This window comes from Mastomys coucha, chromosome X (genome assembly GCF_008632895.1).
Source record: "Mastomys coucha isolate ucsf_1 chromosome X, UCSF_Mcou_1, whole genome shotgun sequence".
Taxonomy (NCBI): Eukaryota; Metazoa; Chordata; class Mammalia; order Rodentia; family Muridae; genus Mastomys; species Mastomys coucha.
The window spans coordinates 63,545,995-63,566,142 of NC_045030.1; the positions used below are offsets into that span (position 1 = coordinate 63,545,995).

The 20,148-nt window shown below is 36.7% G+C and overlaps 1 protein-coding gene across 1 annotated transcript in view; it reads right to left on the reverse strand.

The window, feature by feature from the left end:
• Mcf2 (MCF.2 cell line derived transforming sequence) overlaps positions 1-20,148 on the reverse strand; it is a 109,461-nt gene that overhangs the window by 8,438 nt on the left and 80,875 nt on the right. Inside the window, exons 20-24 of the mRNA XM_031364091.1 lie at positions 13,324-13,416; positions 11,907-12,032; positions 6,244-6,465; positions 2,291-2,383; positions 514-592 (exon numbers count right to left, since the gene is read on the reverse strand). Coding sequence (XP_031219951.1) covers positions 514-592; positions 2,291-2,383; positions 6,244-6,465; positions 11,907-12,032; positions 13,324-13,416 — 613 coding nt within the window. The remainder of the gene's footprint in view (positions 1-513; positions 593-2,290; positions 2,384-6,243; positions 6,466-11,906; positions 12,033-13,323; positions 13,417-20,148) is intronic.

Genomic DNA, 20,148 nt, shown 5'->3' on the forward strand with positions numbered 1-20,148 from the left:
GGAGAGAGAGAGGGGAGAGGGAGAGAGAGAAGGGAGACAGAGAGGGGGAGGGAGAGGGAGAGATTTTCTTAAGCGTAAGTTCAAAAGGCATTCTACCATCCTACCCTTACAGGATACTAGTTCTGTGAGGTTCTTCTCACAGTCACCTCCCAAGAAGGTCTGGAAATTAACACCTTGTTCATTCTCAACTGGTTCTGAAGCACCAGGGTTCACTTTGACATACACACTAGTTGTTTATTTTTTAAGCTCTCTGAATCTGTGTTCCTTTTTAAGTTTAACAAATCCTTGCATCATTATTAAATTATCAGCCCCATTCCAAAGAAAACTTTTCACAAAATCCAAGCTAATAAATTATCATTGTGCTTCTTGAAATTACCAGTCAAAGAAAGGGGGTGAATCCAGAAGGGAGGGGAGGTAGAGAGAAACTAGGAGGAGTAGGAAAAAAGGAAACTGCAATCAGGATATATATTACATGAAAAAATCTGTTTTCTATAAAAGAAAAAATGAAACTACCAGTTATAAGTTCCTGCTGCTTCAACAAAATTGTTCTTATTTCTTTTAGCCATAACATCTTCACATCAATATTTGGAGCCTAAAAATTAAAACAGAAAAGTATGTTTCTTTTTAAAAAGAATGCTTTTATAATAAAACAAATGTAATTAAACATGAGTCATTTTATAAAACACCAGATTCAAATTTTACCCTTTTGCTTCTTTAAGTCATTTTGGAGGCTGATCATTAGCCATCAGATTAGATGAGACATTATAGTAGAAAATATTCTAAAATTGCCTTGAAAAACAGAGTGTATATATATGTATATGTACACATAACATACACACACACATACACATATATATACATATATACACACATAACATACACACAAACACATACACACACACATATATATATATCACTTTGTTGTTTTAATTTTAGTGAAAACAAAGGAATCTAGAATATTTCCAAAATTACAATCAATTACATAATAATCTTAAAATTGATTCCCTAAATACTTTGATTACTTAAAAAGTCTGTTATATAGTACCTACTATTATATCTTAAAGCAAACCAAGAAGACAGTATGCACTGTTATCAGTACAAAATTAACAAAACAAAAAAACCCTGAACGTCTGTAACAGATAATGTGTGGATCAACCACAAGTCATAACACAGAGACTTAATGAAATGTTCTGAGTGTCTTCTCTTCCCTAAAACAAGGTGGTCCTTAGAATACATCTGCCCAGGAACATAACTATGCTCTTTCAAAGGAAGGCAGAAGAAGCAGTCACAGTCCCCTCGACCTGGAGTTATAGGTAGTTGTAAATCTACCTGTTGTAGCTTGAACCAGAGTTTTTAATCATAATGTTGAAGATGGCTCAGAGGTTAATAGCATGCACTGTTCTTGCAGAGGACCAGACTTTGATAGCTCACAATGGCCTGTCACTCCAGCTCCAGGAAATCTATTGCCCTCTGCTTGCTTTCAAAAGCACTGTACCAATGCACAGCCCCACACATGCACGCACATACACACAACTAAAATCCTTAGCATGAATGCTGTGGGAGTAAGCAACTGTTTTCTGATTAGATTTAAGGCTTGCTCCACTAGAAAAATGATAGGCCTGGTATTGCATAGCTGGTCAAGAACCCAAGGTTGGGAAGCTCATAGGTTCCAGTGGTGAATCTTCTAGTTTTATTTTGTTTAGTGGCCAGACTATCAAACTGCCATCTAAACTGATATCTTTCTACATTAGTGCATCTCTCAGAACTTATCAGAGATGTTTATTTGTGCAGTGTCTGAAGATTAACAAAGAAGCGTGCAAATGCATAAAAGGGTCAATTAAGTGACTGTGGAGTTCAGACATAAATGATCATCTATATCACACTCCTCCTTCATGGCTCAGAAACCATCATAGAAGAAGGAGTAGAAAACCATAAGATCCAGAGGTTAGGGAAGACCAAAGCAAAGCTGTCTTCTGGATATTACAGGCCTCCTGCACTCAGGAACTCATAGCAGCTCTGGCTGCCTCCACAAGACCTCGTAAGACCAAACCAGTCAATGTTCCAATATGGAGTGGGAAAAGCTATGAATTCCCAACTGAGGACCAATAGATGGGTACTGAACTCTCTTCTGGAGTAAAGAGAGACAGTTTTTCTTAAGAATGCGGCTCTTAGTAGGTTCTCCAATGGATACCCTCACACCCAAGAATATAAATTGAAATTGATGGGTTATGAAATTTAAATAAATAAATAAAATTTAATGCCAACTATGGTTTCTAGAAGAATAACCAACCTGAACAATGTAAATTTCTTCTTTCTCACCATACCATAGTTCAAATTTGCGGCTATCACCTTTCACATGTTCTGTGATGCCAGCATCTTCCATCTATTAAAAAAAGAAAATCAAACTTTTCCTGAGCATTTTATTACAAATATGGGATTTCAATCACTATATTCTACCATAATCTAAAGGAAAAAGAACATCTCACTTAAGCAAAATACACATTTTATTTTCAACAAGGAAATGAAAATGACAAGTATAGTCCTAGGCATGAGGATGTAAGTGTTTTTGTGGAAATATGCACTGAGAGTTCAGATCCTGTGCTCCATTCCAGTGACTGGTATAATAAATGCCATCTGTCTGAACACTCAGGCAGCCTATCTAAGGTTGAATTCTGCTGGGAATGAACTATACAATATAAAAACAATTTTTTTTTCAGAAGTAAAAGCAATTAAACATCAATGGGGAAAGCTACCTATAATTGATTAATTTCATTGATCTCTAAAGTAATTATTGACATATCAATTTGATCTTACAAATTGATTCTCTATGAGATATAAATAGCAAATTTTTCGGTCAGAGAAAAACCAGCCAAGTTCACAAAGGTTTTCTATTTTCACCAATCCCTCAGCCTCTACAGCAAACAAAATACCTAAGTTGAAAGAGTAATAAACTTCTCACCGCTAGTAACACTTGTGTATTGTACAATGTTGGCTAATTCCATGTGGTATAACTTCACTCCCTTGTGTAACATCTTTAAGTTCTTCTCTGCCTTTCCTCTTTTCTTTCTACTCCCTCCTAATTGTTTGAATATCACACTGCTCCTTGTATAAACACCCAAAATGACCCTAATTAAAACTAATAAATATTAAGGGCTTATGAGATTCCTTCATTAAGGTAAAGGAAAACAGTTATATAGAGAAATGCATCTCAACTCTACTAATTAAGGAGCCTTTGACATCCCCTTGAATGCAGTCTAAAGTTACTTTCAAATGTTCCCAAATATATCCTTCCTATACCACTCTATCTCTGCTCAAATATTAAGATATAAGAATACTTGTGTTCAGTCTTTTTAAAATGAATTACATTTCATCATATGACTGTCTAAATAGGATGAAATGTAGCTGACACACAGACTTCAGAATCAGAGAAGGCCGGACTAGACCTCCATCCATCACAATCACTCATTAACCCTGTGTAATGACCAAAAGTTTTCTCAAATTCCATTTTTTCAGCTATAAAATTGGGAAAGCACATATTTCATAGAGTTGATATAAAGATGCGAATTATTAAACATCATGCTCATATCACATACATTTTTGTGGGGTTGTATGTACTCGTGTATGTGTGTTCACATGTATATGGGTACACATGTATATGTATGTACCTGTGTGGAGGTCAGAGGTTGATATCAGATATCTTTCATAATACCTCTCCACATTATTTCATGATGTAAGGTCTCTTACTGAACCCCGAGGTCACCTGATCCAGCTAATTTAACTAGACAGCATACTGTTGGGATCCCCCAGAGCTGAGATGGGCAGCCACACCCACACAGCACTTTACATGGGTGCTAGTGATCTGAACTCCAAACCTTACACCTGAATAATGTAATAATGAGCTTTGGAGTTATGGCTGTGCTTCCTATCCTTTCCTGTATTTGAATTGCAACTGTTTTACTACTTTCCATCGCTAATATATACAGCACATCATTATTGATTAAATGTATTTGGAGATTTCCCTGAAAATCAAACCATGTTTATCTGAAATGAAGTTAGCACTATATGCATATGTGTTAAATAAAAACAGTTGATGATGATAAGCAAGCATACAATCTGATGGATCTGAAGAAGCCATATCTCTTTATCTGATCACTATGACCTGATGGTTTTCCTATGAATGTTAAATGCTTATATTATAGTACGTAGTCATTAAAAAGACACAATAATATTGTGTAATTCCAGCTTGGTGTGATAAAGAAAAAAATCCATCTCAGGGAAGAGGAGTTGTTCAGCTTTGTTTAGTAGCACACTGACCACTAATGATAGACATTCATGACAAGTGAGCAAGAGGAAATAAGCATAATGAGACCTAAGAAATAGTGTAACTTCCATCCTTCTTAGTCTACAGCATCACCATTTCCCCAGGAATCTTCATCTAAAATTTTGCAAACATCACTGACTAATTCTTTTCTATTAAAGGTACAATTATATCTCAGAACCAAGAAAACCAGACAGATTTTCTTCTTTTAAATGTCAAGTAGTATTTATTTTCTGTATCTGGTAAGTCACTAAGCCCTTATGTCTGCCTTCCATTGAAATGTTTCCTGCATCAATTCCTCCTTCTGTTTCCATGGTAACTATTGTAATCCTCCTGGCTCCATTACCTCATTAGTCCTTCTTTAATTAAGTTCAGAAACACTCCACTGGTATGCCTATCATTGTATAAAATTTAAAATAAAACAGAAAATCAATACAAACAAGAAATTCTGCATTAAGCAGTCACTAGGTCGCCCCACAAACAGAATGTGCATCAAATTGGCTTATGTCAAACATGCTTAGAAAGAGGAAAATAACTTTTCAAGAAGCATATATGTAGATGGCCAGATCTAAAACCTCTCAGATTTGATTGCTTTGGTTCTCAATTGATGTTTATCACAGTCATAAATAACACAGATATGTAGACTTAGAGGTGGACTATATAAAAGAGTAACTGTACTTGTAATGGAGATGGTTGGAGTTTTAAAGAATACATGGAGCTACTGTGGATTTGGAATTGAATAGAACGAACAATGGAATGGCTCTGGGTAGGAATTTTGCTAGATATAGCTAGAGGCAGCTGACCAATATGAGGAAAATTAAAAGCAGGATCTGTTTATAAGGTGGGGTCCTTGCACTAAGTCCTTAAGCCCACGACAGGCCCGTCAGGAAAAGCACAGCAAAAATTTTAGCAACTATACTGGGAAAGCCAACTATGAAAGAAACCATTCATAGAAAATGACAAGGAAAAAGGAACAAAATCATAGTCACTGAAGAACTGAAAGGAAAATTTCTCTATTTTCCAATTATTCTATGAACAAATTTACTAATGTATAGCCTTATTTGAGTTGGAAGGGCTCCCCGACTGCTAGTGACTTTTACAAACAATAGTGCCCTGATTTTAACACAAGACGAATGTCAGGACACAATGGTAGTTTGGGTTCTAGAGAGAATAAAACAATTTTAATGAATAGCCCAGAATGCATATGAGAGAGCTCCAGCTGTAGGTAACTTGGGATACCCAGAAAGCATGGTGCTATAGAATGCAGGAGGGACAAAGAAAGGAAGGTATGAACACGCTAAGCACAAGAATTCTTCATTTGTGAACTGCAGTGAGAAGGGGGAAACACTTTACTCTTTGTTTCTCTTATAACAACATCTTCATGATAACGAGACCAAGAATTTTAAGCAATGCCATCAGAATAGCTCATAGGTGACCCAGTTCACCAGAGAGGGCCTTGGAGAATGTCTGAGACTACATTGATAGGGGAGTTGAATTAACGGTCAGCACCTGGGCCCAATCCCTTTTCCTAATTTCAGACTCCCAAAACCTATGTAAAACTAGATATGCCAGTACATGCTCATAACTCTAGTGTTCCCACAGCAAGATGGGAGGTAGAGACAGGAGAATCCCTAGAAGCTCTTGGGCCAACTGAGATTAGTGTGCAAAGCAATGAACAATAGAACACCTTACTTAAAACAAGATGGAAGTTGAGATGAGGTGTCCTATGAACTCCAATGTAGCACTACATCGCATATGTGCCTGTACCCACACATGAACATGCATGCACTGGGTTTTTTTTTTTTTTAATTCTTTTAAACAGGGGATGTGCAGCTAAAGTATAGAGCCTACTCATATAAGAAAAAAGTATTCAAGGTGGAATACATACAAGACAATATTGTATTATACAACATGAGCTTTCTTACTTTTAGGCAGTGCTTAAAAGTGTATGACGGGTATCTATCAGCACCTTCTCCAGATTCTAAACGCTTCTTACAAAACATAACAGCTTTTTCATACAAGAAAATGTGTCTCTGCATGGGTTTGAACCGTGCAAACTCCTTCATTTTTGTAGCACCTTTTCGGTGTCCTAGCCAAACACTGAAGGAACCTTGAAGAATCATCCTGCCCAGTTCGTTCATATTTCCCTAGAATAAAAAAATAAAAGCCAATTTGTAGAAGGCAGAGCTATATTCATTTGTCAAACACCAACATCTTGACATGTTAATATTCCAAAGTACATTTTGTATGCTTTATTTTTTTAAAAAAAAAATCATCACATAAGACTTTACTACCCTTTATAAGCTAACACTCAAAATACTAGAAAGTACTATGCAGGCTGCTATGGGGATAGTAAATTGGCATTAACCAGCTGTGAGCCATGTGACCTACAATAATGGTCAGAATGACAGAATATGCAAATTGATATAATAGCATAAATGTTATGGGTATAACCTACTACTAACCCCCCCTTTTTTAATTAAAAAGATGTTTTTGGTTCTTTTCTTCATACAGTACATTCAGGTTATACTTACCACTCTCCAAACTCCTCTTGGATCCTCCCTACATTCCCTCCCTCTAGATTCACAACCTTTCTATCTCTCCTTAAAAAACAAACAGGTGCTCTCCTCACTGAGTCCTCTGGGGCATGCCTAGGTACCTTGAGTAGTCTGCTATGGCCAGAGACCTCCTTTCTCTCCTCACCTCTCCACACACCTTCATTGGACCTAGAGATCCTGAACCATACAGGCTAGCTTCCCTTTCCCCACCCAACTTCCCTGCTTCCTGACTCCTCTGGGGCATCCCCAGCTGCCCTGAGCAGTCTACTATTCCCTGAGGACCTCCATTCTCCTGCCACTCTCTCTTCACACCTCATCAAACCCATGGATCCTGAACTATACAGACCTGTAGCTATATAACCATAATGACCTCCAGACCCTGAATCATACAGACCTGCTGATCTGGAACCGTACAGCCAAAATCCAAAGAATACCCATCAGAGCCCTGTCATACCGGGACCATTGAGGTTACCCCACACACCAATACATACTATAAAAGAAATATCCAGAGAACAAAGCCATCCAGATGGTTAAAGGCCATCAAAAGAACACAATCAACTGAAACCAGAGCACTATATGATACCTTCAAAGCACGGCTACCCTACAGCAAGTCTGGAATATCCTGACACAACCAAAGCATAAGAAAATGACCTTAAATCCAATCTTATAAAGATGATAAGAGGCCTCTAAAGAGTAAACAAATAAAACCCTTAAAGAACTACAGAAAAATACAATCAAACAGGTAGAAGCCTTTAAAGAGGAAACACAGAAATCCATTAAAGAAATACAGGAAAATACAATTAATCAGGTGAAGGAAATAAAACTGCAAGACCTGAAAGTGGAAATAGAAGCAATAAAGAAAACACAAACTAAGGAAATCCTGCAGATGGAAAACACAGGGAAGAGAACAGGAACAACAGATGCAAGCATCAACAAAATACAGGAGATGAAAGAGAGAATCTCAGGCATAGAAGATACAATACAAGAAATTGATACATTAGTCAAAGAAAATGTTAAATTTAAAAATTTCCTGAGGCAACACATCCAGGAAATCTGAGATACCATGTAAAGCCCTAACATAAGAATAATAGGATTAGAAGAAGGCAAAGAGTCCCAACTCTAAGGCCCAGAAAATACTTTCAACAAAATCAAAGAAGAAAACATTCCCAAACTAAAGGCTAATAGAACACCAATCAATAGAGAAGAAAAGAAAATCTTCCCCCCACATAATAATTAAAACATAAATTGTACAGAACAAAGAAAGAATATTAAAAGTGGCAAGTAAAAGTAGCAAGGAAAAAAGGGAAGGTAACCAACAAAGGCAGACCTATAACCCAAGTTCTCAACAGACTCTAAAAGCTAGAAGGACCTAGACAGATATCTTGTGACCTCTAAAAAACACAACAGATACCAACCTGGACAACTACACCCAGCAAAACTCTCAATCACCATAGATGGAGAAAACAAGATATTCCATGACAAAACCAAATTCAAACTATCTATCTACAAATCAAGCCCTACAGAAAGAACTAGAAGGAAAACTCCAACCCAAGGAAGATAACTACATCCAAGAAAACACAGAAAATAAGTAACTCCATACTAGCAAAAACAAGGGAAGCACAAGCACACACACACACACACACACACACACACAGACACACACTAACACCACCAACATCAAAATAAATGGAATTAACAATCACTGGTCACCAAGAAAAAGACAAAGGCTAACAGAATGAATGGAAAAATAGGATCCAGCATTCTGCTGCATACAAGAAACACACCTTGGCCATAAAGATAAACACTACCTCAGAATAAAGGGCTGGAAAAACAGTTTTCCAAGCAAATGCTCCCATGAGGCAAGCTAGAGTAGCCATAATAATATTTAATAAAATAGAATTTCAACCAAAATTAATCAAAATAGACAGGGAAGGATACTTCATACTCAACGGAAAAAAAAAAATCTACCAAGTGATATCTCAATATTGAACATCTATTTTCCAAAGACAAAGGCACCCACATTTGTAAAGGAAACATTGCTAGAGCTTTTAATAGCAAATTGAATCCCACACATTAATAGTGGGAGACTTTAACACCCAACTCTCACCATCTGACAGGTCATCCACACAAAAACTAAACAGAAAAATAATGGAACTAACAGACACTATGAATCAAATGGACCTAACAGACATCTATACAATATTTCACCCAAACACAAAAGAATATACATTCTTCTCAGCATCTCATGTATTCTTCTCCAAAACTGACCATATATTGGTCACAAAACAAGCCTCAACAGATAGAAGAAAATTGAAATAACACCTTGTATCTTAAAGGAAGACCATGGATTGAAGCTGTACTTCAACAACAAAAGAAATACCAGAAAGCATACACACTCATGGAAATTGAACAACTCTCTACTCAATGATCTCTCAATCAGGGCAGAAACAAAGAAATTAAATGCTTCCTAGAATTCAATGTAAATGAAGGCACAACATACTCAGATTTATGGGACACAATGAAAGCAGTGCTAATAGGAAAATTCATAGCTCTGAGTACCTCCATAACGAAATTGGAAAGTTCTCATGCCAACAGTTTATAAGTACACCTGAAAGCTCTAGAAGAAAAGAAGAAGAAGCAAACACTCTGAAGAGGAGTAGAAACCAGGAAATAATCAAAATCAACCCTGAAATGAATCAGTTAGAGACAAAGAACACAATACAAATAATCAACAAAACTAAGAGCTGATTCTTTGAGAAAATAAACAAGATAGACAAACCCTTAGCCAAACTAATCAAAAGACAGAGATGAACAAAACCAGAAATGAAAAGGGAGACCTAACAACAGACATTGAGGAAATTCAAAGAATCACTGGGTCTTACATCAAAAGCCTGTACTCAACAAAATTGGAAAATCTTAATGAAATGGATGATTTTCCAGACAGATACCACTTCCCAAAGATAAATCAAGATCAGGTAAACTATTTTAAAAAGTCCTATAATGTCTAAGGAAATAAAAGCAGTAATCAAAAAGTCTTCCAACCAAAAAACCACAGGGCCAGATAATTTTGGTGCAGAATCCTACCAGATGTTCAAAGAAGAACCAATACCTGTATTCCTCACTAGTCCACAAAATAGAAAGGAAGAGAAGGAATACTGCCACACTCATTCTATGAGGCCATAGTCACTTTGATAACTAAACCACACAAAGACTTAAAAAAGAAAGAGAATTTCAGATTTAATTAGAATTAATGAACACTAATTCAAAAAATACTAAATTTTTACTCACAGACTGAATCCAGAAACACATTGCAAACAACATCCACCATGATTAAGTAGGATTCAACCCAAGGATAAGGGATGGTTCAACACATGAAAGCCCATCAGCATAATCTACCACATAAACAAACTGAAAGAAAAAAAATCACATGATCTCATTAAATGCTGAAAACGCTTTTGATAAAAGCCAACACGCCTTCATGGCAAAGGTATTATAGAGAAATCAGAGATAAAGGACACATACCTAAACATAATCACAGCAATAAACAACAATAGCTAACATCAAGCTAAATGGAGAGAAACTTGAAGCAATCCCACTAAAATCAGGGACTAGATAAGGCTGCCCACTCTATCCCTATCTACTCAATATAGTACTTGAAGTTCTTGCCAGAGCAATAAGATAACTAAAAAAGAACAAGGGGGTACAAATTGGAAATGAAGAAAAAGCCAAAGTAACTCTAACTAAGCAAGTGAGAGGCCTATATAACAAGAATTTCAATTCCCTGAAGAAATACAACTGAGGAAGATCTCAGAAGATAGAAAGATCTTCCATGCTCATGGTTTGGTAAGATTAACAGTGAAAATGGCCACCTTACCAAAAGCAATCTACAGATTCACTGCAATCCCTATCAAAATTCCAACACAATGCTTTGCAGACATGGACAGAGCAATTCTCAACTTCATACAGAAAAAGAAAAAAACCAGCACAGCAAACACAATCCTGAACAATAGAAGAACTTCGAGGGGAACCACCAGCCCAGACCTCAAGCTGTACTACAGAGAGAAAGTAATAAAAACTCATAGCATTGGTACATAGGAATAGGCAAGTTGATCAATGAAATCTAACTGAAGACCTTGAAATAAACCCACACACTTATGGATACTTGTTTTTTGACAAAGAAGGCAAAACCATACAATGGAAAAAAAGAAAGCATCTATAACACATGGTGTTGACCTAACTGGATGTCTACATGTAGAAGAATGCAAATAGATCCATACTTATCACCCTGCACAAAAGTCAAGTCCAAAGGGATCAAGGACCTCAATAAAACTGGATACACTAAATCTTATAGAAGAGAACGTGGGAAATATCCCTCAGCACATTGGTACAGGAGACAATTTCCCAAAGAGAACACCAATGGCTCAGGCTCTAGTATCAACAATTGATAAATGGGACCTCATGAAACTCCAAAGCTTCTGAAAGGCAAAGGACACTGTCAATAAAACAAAATCTTCACCAATCTACAGCTCACAGAGGGCTAATATCCAAAATGTTTAAAGAACTCAAGAAGTTAGATACCAACAACCCAAATAACCCAATTAAAAATAGGGTAGAGAGAAATGCTCAGGTCTCTTTTTCATTCCTGATTGGTACATGAGTTTCTCATTGTATAGAACCAATTTGGGGAAAGGTGTCAAGCCCTAAAGACTTGACCCTTTTATTAGTATGTATTCTAGACTAGAGCAAGCAGCAATTCATGGATAGTGTATTTGCTTAGCTGACATAAGCATATATTCAAGCCAAATTTCCCAAGTTCCAGATTTGGTGGCAGGCTGCTACAGACAAGGAAAATGTCCATTTGGCTGCTGATTTGCAGCCAATTCTCCACTTAGCATTATCAATAATAATGTGTGTATTTTATCCCCATTTGTTTGCCTCTTATGTAGTATTTCCCAATTAAATCCAATAGATAAAAGATATTTTGACAAGTTTCCCACCCCAAATTCCAACAGTCTCTAAACTTTACTTACAATATAGCCATTAATGGCAGTCTGATGCATGGAGTCATTCACTGACTTCAGCAGCTCCAGCATTGTGTCAAGTGCCTCCTTTAATTTAGTAGCTCCTTCACCTTCTTTGCTATACTTTAAAAGCTCCTTAATTAGAAGTCAAGAATTAAACTTAATGTTAGTCACATATTTTTTAAAAGATTTATTTTATTTATTTTATGTGTAGCTGTACCAGTCAACCATCATGTGTGTGGCTGCTGTTGAACTCAGGACCTCTGCTGGCCCTGCTCGCTCCAGCCCTGCTCCCTCCGGTGTAATTTATTACAGCTGTCTTCAGATGCACTAGAAGAGGGCATCAATCTCATTATGGGTTGTTGTGAGCCACCATGTGGTTGCTGGGATCTGAACTCATGACCTTTGGAAGAGTAGTCAGTGCTCTTAGCCACTGAGCCATCTCACTAGCTCCTAGTCACATATTTTTATAACTGCTAGAAAATGAGTGCTTTAAAGCTAATATGCTTTTGAGCAGTGATGCAAAGATTCTATCATTTGTAGAATAATTTCTTTCATATTGTCTGTCACATTAACATTATATTTAATAACAATATCAAAATTGGGAAAGAAGTAGAATAATGAGAAAAAACTATAAAACAAAGGACACTCGATGTTTTAAAGCTAAAAACCAACAGCTAAAAAGAGACATCAGAGATGAGTGTTCAAAGCAATTAAATGAGTTTTCCTCCTCTAAATACAATAATTTGTCAATCATGATGTATATAATATCATGAAACACATTTTAAAAGAAGTGATATTGTATTTATACAAGATATAGATTCTACTAATCTTTTTCCACTGAACCAAGGGAATGTCATTTGCATTTTACATTGAAAAGACCAATAGGAAATATAATATCAAAACAAGTAAGTATCTATTTAGATCTCCCTAATATGAAAAATTCTTTCCTAAAACATTATGCTTAAATTCATACAGAACTTATATGGAGGGTCAAGAGCTAATACTCCATATACTCACAGCTTAATCACCTTGCAAATGCCATTTGTACAACATGGAAGAGCACACTGCAAAAATCATACAGTTAAATCTGGCCACTACTCTCCTTCAACGTATTGCAAGTGCTTCCTAGTCAACCACTTCCTTTTAAATGACTACCAGATCTAATTCAAAAAATAAATAAATAAAACAAAGTAAACAAGTAGGGGCTGGAGGGAGACTTCATTAAGAGTACTGGCCGCTCTGCAGAGGGCCTGGGTTCTCTCCATATGCAGATGGTGACACAGCAGGCTATACTGCTGATGTGCTCTTCTGGCCTCCATAGTTATGAGGCAAACACAAGCTACACATACATGCAGGTAAAACATTCATATACATACAATAATTTTTTTAAGTAATGAACCACGTAAACACTTTCTATAATTACCTTTAAAAGCAATTGATACTTAGTGATTCGTTGAACAGGTTTGAGCAAATAAGAATCCAGACCAAGTCGATGTTTCAATTTTCGTTGACATTCCTGTCATTAAAAAAATAATGATCAGATATGCAAATTTAATGCAATCCCCGTCAAAATTTCAACTAAATTTTTATAGGCCTTCAAAGAGCAATTATTAATTTCATATGGAAAAACAAAAACCCAGAATAGCCAAAACTATCCTGAACACAAAAGAACCCTCTAGAAGAATCACCATCTCTGACCTCAAGCTGTGCTATAAAGCAATAATGATAATAATAAAAAAAGTGCATGGTAGCCAGGCGGTGGTGGCGCACACCTTTAATTCCAGCACTTGAGAGGCAGAGGCAAGCGAATTTCTGAGTTTGAGGCCAGCCTGCTCTACAAAGTGAGTTCCCGGACAGCCAGGGCTACACAGAGAAACCCTGTCTCAAAAACAAAACATAAAAAGGACATGGTATTAGTACAGAAATAGACAGGTCAATCAATGGAATAGAACTGAAGACCCAGAAATAACCCCATACACCTGTGGACACTTGATTTTCGACAAAGAAGCCAAAACCATACAATGGAAAAAAAGAAAGCATCTTCAACAAATGGTACTGATCTAACTGGATCTCTGCATGTAGAAGAATGCAAATAGATTGATACTTATCACCCTGAACAAAAATAAAGTCCAAGTAGATCAAGGACCTCAACATAAAACCAGATACACTAAACCTAATAGAAAAGAAAGTGGGGAAGAGCCTTCAATGCATTGGTACAGGAGACAATTTCCCAAACAGAACACCAATGGCTAAGGCTCTAATATCAACAGTTGATAAATGCGACCTCATGAAACTCCAAAGCTTCTGTAAGGTAAAGGACACTGTCAATAGGACAAATTGACAATCTACAGATGGGAGAAGATCTTCACTAACACAACATCCAATTGAAGGCTAATATCCAAAATATATAAAGAACTCAAGAAGTTAAATTCTAACAAACAAAATAACCAAATTTAAAAAAAAAATGGGACACTAAACAGTGATTTCTCAACAGAAGAATCTCAAACAGCTGAAAAGCACTTAAAGAAATGCTCAACATCCTTCATCAGAGAAATAGAAAGCAAAATGAGCCTGAGATGCCACCTTACACCAGTCAGGATGGTAAGATCAAAAACTCAGGTGATTGCAGATGCTGGCAAGGATGTGGAGAAAGGAGAATACGCCTCCATTGTTGATGGGATTGCAAACTTGGACAACCACGCTGGAACTCAATCTGTTGGTTTCTCAGAAAATCGAATAATTTTACCTGAGCCCAAAATCTATTCCAAGGACATGTGCTCCACTATGTTCATAGCAGCTTTATTATTCCTAATAGCCAGAAACTGGAAACAACCCAGATGTCTCTCAACAGAGGAATGGATACAGAAAAATGTGGTACATTTACACAATGGAATACTATACAGCTATTAAAAACAAAGACATAATGAATTTTACAGGCAATTGGATAGAATTAGAAAATATCATCCTGAGTGAGGAAACCCATCCCACAAGTACAGGCATGGTATGTACTTATAGGTAGATATTAGCCGTAAAGTACAAAATATACATGATACACCCCAAAGACCCAAAGATGTTAAATACGAAAGAAGCCACAAGCAATGGTGCTTGAATCACAATTAGAAAGGGAAACAAAATAATCATAGGAGGCAGAGGTAGGGAGAGAACTAGGTAAAACAGGTAGGGAGAGAGGAATGGAGAGGCAGGATCAGGTATGGGGCCAGAGGGCCAGAGGGTCAGGAGGATGAATGGAAATATACAGCTGCCAGGGGTGTGGTGAGGGAAGAATCTCTAGGAAGTCCCAGAGACTAGGTTAGGGGAGGCTCTCAGGAGTCAATGTAAGAGACCTTAGCCAAGATGCCTAACAGTGGGGACATGGAACCTGAAGAAACAATCTTCTGTATCTGGCAGAACCCCCAGTGGAAGGATAGGAACACCAATCCACCCACAAAACTCTTGACCCAAAATTTGTCCCATTTAAAAGAAATGCAGGGATGGAGCAGAGACTGAAGAAAAGGCCAACTAATAACTGATACAACTTGAGCAAGTATCAAATCCTGGCACTATTAATGATATTCTGTTATGCTTGCAGACTGGAGCTTGACATAACTGTCCTCTGAGAGGGTCCACCCAGCAGCTGACTGAAACAGAAGCATATACCCACAGCCAAACTGTAGAGAGAGATTGGGGACACTTATGGAAGAGTTGGGGGAAGGATTGGAGGCCCTAAAGTAGATGAGAATTCCACAGGAAGACCAACAGAGTTAACAAATCTGGACCCCTAGGAATCCTCAGAATCTGAGCCACCAACTAAAGAACATACATGGGCTAGAACAGAGGAGAAGGGGATGAGGGGAGGGACTCAGTGATGGAGGGACCAAGAGAGGGAGCAGCATTTGGGATGTTAATTAGTTAATTAATTAATAAAAAAATAATGATCAGCTGAGTAAAGTGGCACATGACTTTAACCCTAGCACACCAGAGACAGAGATAGGCAGATCTCTGAGATCATGATCATTAAATATTAAATTAAAAATGTAGAGCCTTCTAATTAAAAATTAGATTATTAAATTAAATATAAAATTAAATATTAAATTAAAAAATATAGGGCCTTCTACTGAATGTAAATAAAATACAATATACAATTATATATATAATATATATGCAAAATACTCATATGCAAACATTTTAAAAATATTTTGATAAAAAAATAAACAGACATGTACCTGTGGAAATGCCAAGTGCCAAGAGTGCTTTGATTAGACCCCAGACATGGATCTTTTATACATCTTAAGGAATATGTATCAGAAATATCACTGTTGAATATAGTATAAAAATCATGACAAATAATATACCTGAAAAACTGAATACCATTTTAAAAATTTGAGAGCACATGCTTACACTCCCAGCATTCAAGAAGAAAGAAGAAGGTAGATTTCTATAAGTTAAAAAAACAGCTTGGTCTCCATAGTGAATTCCAGGCTAGCGAGAGCTACATAGTAGAGAGACCCTATCTCAAAAAGAAAAGGAGAGAAGAGAAGGAAACAAAGGAGGGAAGGAAGAAGAGAGGAATGAAGGGAGGGAGAGAAGAAAGGAGGAAAAGATGGAAGGATTTCAAAGGTAGGAATTACAACATCTCAAAGTCTAAAAGTTTTCCACATATAAATTCACATTGGTATAAACTGCATAAAATTTGAGAATGCAGGAAATGACAATAGGTTAGAATGATTAAAATGTTCTTCAATCTGTCCAAGAACATTAATAAAAGACCAGCTCCATAGGCGAAAGCCTAGACAAGAAATAGGTTGTGCTAAATATAAATCTGACTGGGTATGAGAACAGAGTATTTTTTAAAATCGCAAGAAAAATACAGACTTCATCAACTGGTGCTGTATTTCATTCAGTAATTGGCTTGCTGCCACTATAAATATTGGGGTCATGACATTGGGTCCTGGGAACAGTAGAGGGACCATAGTTAGGAAAAGATGGGGGTGGTTAGGATGAATGTGCATATAGAGTGTGTACAACATAAAGGAATGGGAGGAGGCTATACCTGAATAAGATATAGGGCCTTCTACTGAATGTAAATAAAACACAACATACAATCTAATTCAAGTAAGAATAAATAATCAACACTTAAAGATGACAGACTGATACATACATTCAGTCTCCATCATGAAACCCAACTAGAATGATGAAATATTATTTGTCTCAAGACAGAAAATCTTTGAGAAGGGAGGAAATATTTGCAAAACATAAAAGCTGAAAGTCAAATTTACACACGACCACATGATGTCTAATTGCAAGGTGAGAGAAGAAAAAGGCAAAATAGCTCAGTTTTCTTTATGTTAGAGAATGCCCCCTCCCCCTTCTCAAAGAGATACCCCATACTTCTAAAAAAGAAAAATTCAAAGTGTTTATGAAATAGATATGAACAAGTATTGGTGAGGATGTGGAACAATCAGAACTCAGTGATAGAAAACTGGGGCCACTATGGAAAACAGTCCAACAGCTAGCCATTAAATTTAACTGAGCATGGTGGCTCACAAATTTAATCCCAATACTCAGGAAGCAGGAGCAGATATGTCTCTGTAAATTCATGGCTGAGCTAGTCTATAGACTGCATCCCAGGCTAGACAGGACTATATGGTAGGATCCTGTTCAATATTAAACAGTTACCATAGGTAACTAGTTACCATAGAGTTACTCCTACATATATAGCCAAAAGAAAATTAAAATTTGCTTTTTTTTTTTTTGTAATAGGGTAAGAGATGGCTCAATGGCTAAGAGTATTAATTGTTCTTTTGGAGGACAAGGGTTAGACTCCCAGCTCCCACATGATGGTTCACAACCACTTGTAATTCCAGTTCTAACAAATACAAAACCATCCTCTGGCCTTTGAGGATACTACATCCACGTGGTACACAAACATGAATACAGGAAAAGCACATGTATACTATAAAATAATAAATAACATTTCTAAAAAAAATTGTTATAGCTATGGTAAACAAAAGATAGAAACAAGCCAAATTCCCATCAACTAATGGGCATATTAATCAAATATGATCTATCAATTCAGAAAAACATTCGAATAGGTAAAAGAAAGTATTGTTACATACAATGACATGAAGCTTAAAAATACTGTTAAATAAGCAGTTCTCAACCTATGGATCATGACCCCATTGGAGTCGCAATATCAGATTTCCTGCATATCAGATATTCACATTACAATTCATAACAATAGCAAAATGACAGTTATGAAGTAACAATGAAATATTTATATGGTTAGTGATAACCACAACATGAAGACCTGTATTAAAGGGCCTCGACATTTAGAAGAGTGAGAACACTGTATTAAGTAAAAGAAGCCACATAAAAATACCATATAGTTTAAGTTTTTGTGTTATGAAATACTCAGAATAGGCAAAGCTACAAACACAGAAATCAGATTAACAACTGAATGTTAATTGAATGTATTGGGGAAATCAGTATAAGAGGTGATTATTAAAAGGTACAAGGTCCTGTAAATCTCTCTTTCTTTATTTGTATTTTTTGGCTTGGACCATTAGTTGCTTGCTTTTATGTATTTGTTTTCAAAGTCAGGATGTTACTCGGTAACCAGGCATGACTCAAACTCAAGACCTTCCTCAGGCCTGTCAGTGCTGCAATGACAAGTGTGTGACATCATGACAGACTTTAAGGTGGGAATTTTTAATGGTAAAAATGTTCTTAAATTATATTGATAACCATACAACCTGAAGAATATAGTTAAACTACTGAATTCTGTACTTTAAAGCAGTAGTTTTTAACCTGTGGGTCATGATCCCTATGGGGCCAAATGACCCTTTTACAGGAGTCACCTAAGACCATTGGAAAGCACAGATATTTACATTGTAATTCATAATAGTTGAAAAATTATAGTTATGAAGTAGGAATGAAATAATTTTATGGTTGGGGTCATCACAACATGAGGAACTGTATTAAAGGGTCACAGCATTAGGTCGCTGCTTTAAAGAGGTAAATTTTGTAGTATTTTATTTGCATCTTAATAAATCTATTACCAAAACCAAAATTAAATGGATATTAAAATCTAAAATAAACAATGCAAAAGCCCCACTAAGTACAACCAAGTCACGTGAGCCTGATCAACAGAAGATGTAATAAAAGTAAGCCTGAGGACCTTTGGACTAAGGGACTAAGATTTACCTAAGATCAGATCAACATACTGAAAGCAAGGAGAAGAGTTGGATATCTGTACATCTAACAACTCTGAGACCCTTATCCCTCTTCCTTAAGCACAATGGCAGCCAATTATATTTACATTGAACAGCATTCTGAAAGATCTAAGCAACTGAAGAGAAAGTATAAGAATAGATGTAGTAACAAAGTAAAAAAGTAAAAAAGGCCAGCCTGGTCTACAGAGTGAGTACCAGGACAGCCAGGACAACATAGAAAAACCCTGTCTCAATAAATAAATAAATAAATAAATAAATAAAGTAATTCAGAGAGTCCAGAAAATTAACTGGTACAGCTAATCAGGATGGGATTTCCTCAAATTACCACAACTAGGGCTATGACATCTCAGTTGATAACATAATTGCAAGCATGAAGACTTGAGTTAGATACCCTGGAACCTGCATTTTAAAAAGTTTAAAACAGGGACAGGATCCTTCTGGTTTCCTTCTGTGCCTGGAGCTGAAGCTGTGCCACAACTCTCCATGACCAAATCCCACCGAAAGAGAGCTGGTCTCCCAGAAGTGCTGAAACACAGGCTTACAGGAGGGACAAGCCACAGTCAGAGACAGAAAGAGCAGCTAACACCACAGATAACCAGATGGTGAGACACAAGTACAAGAACATAATCAACAGAATCCAAGGCAAATTGGCATCATCAGAACCCAGTTCTCACACCACAGTAAGCCCTGGATACACCATCACACCAGAAAAGCAAGACTCTGATTTAAAATCACATCTCATGATGATGATAGATGACTTTAAAAATGACATAAATAACTCCCTTAAAGAAATACAGGAGATAGCCGGGCAGTGGGGGTACATGCCTTTAATCCCAGCACTTGGGAGGCAGAAGCAGGCGGATTTCTGAGTTTGAAGGCAGCCTGGTCAACAGAGTGAGTTCGAGGACAGCCAGGGCTATATATACAGAGAAACTCTGTCTTGAAAAGCCAAAAAGAGAAAGAAAGAAAGAAAGAAAGAAAGAAAGAAAGAAAGAAAGAAAGAAAGAAAGAAAGAA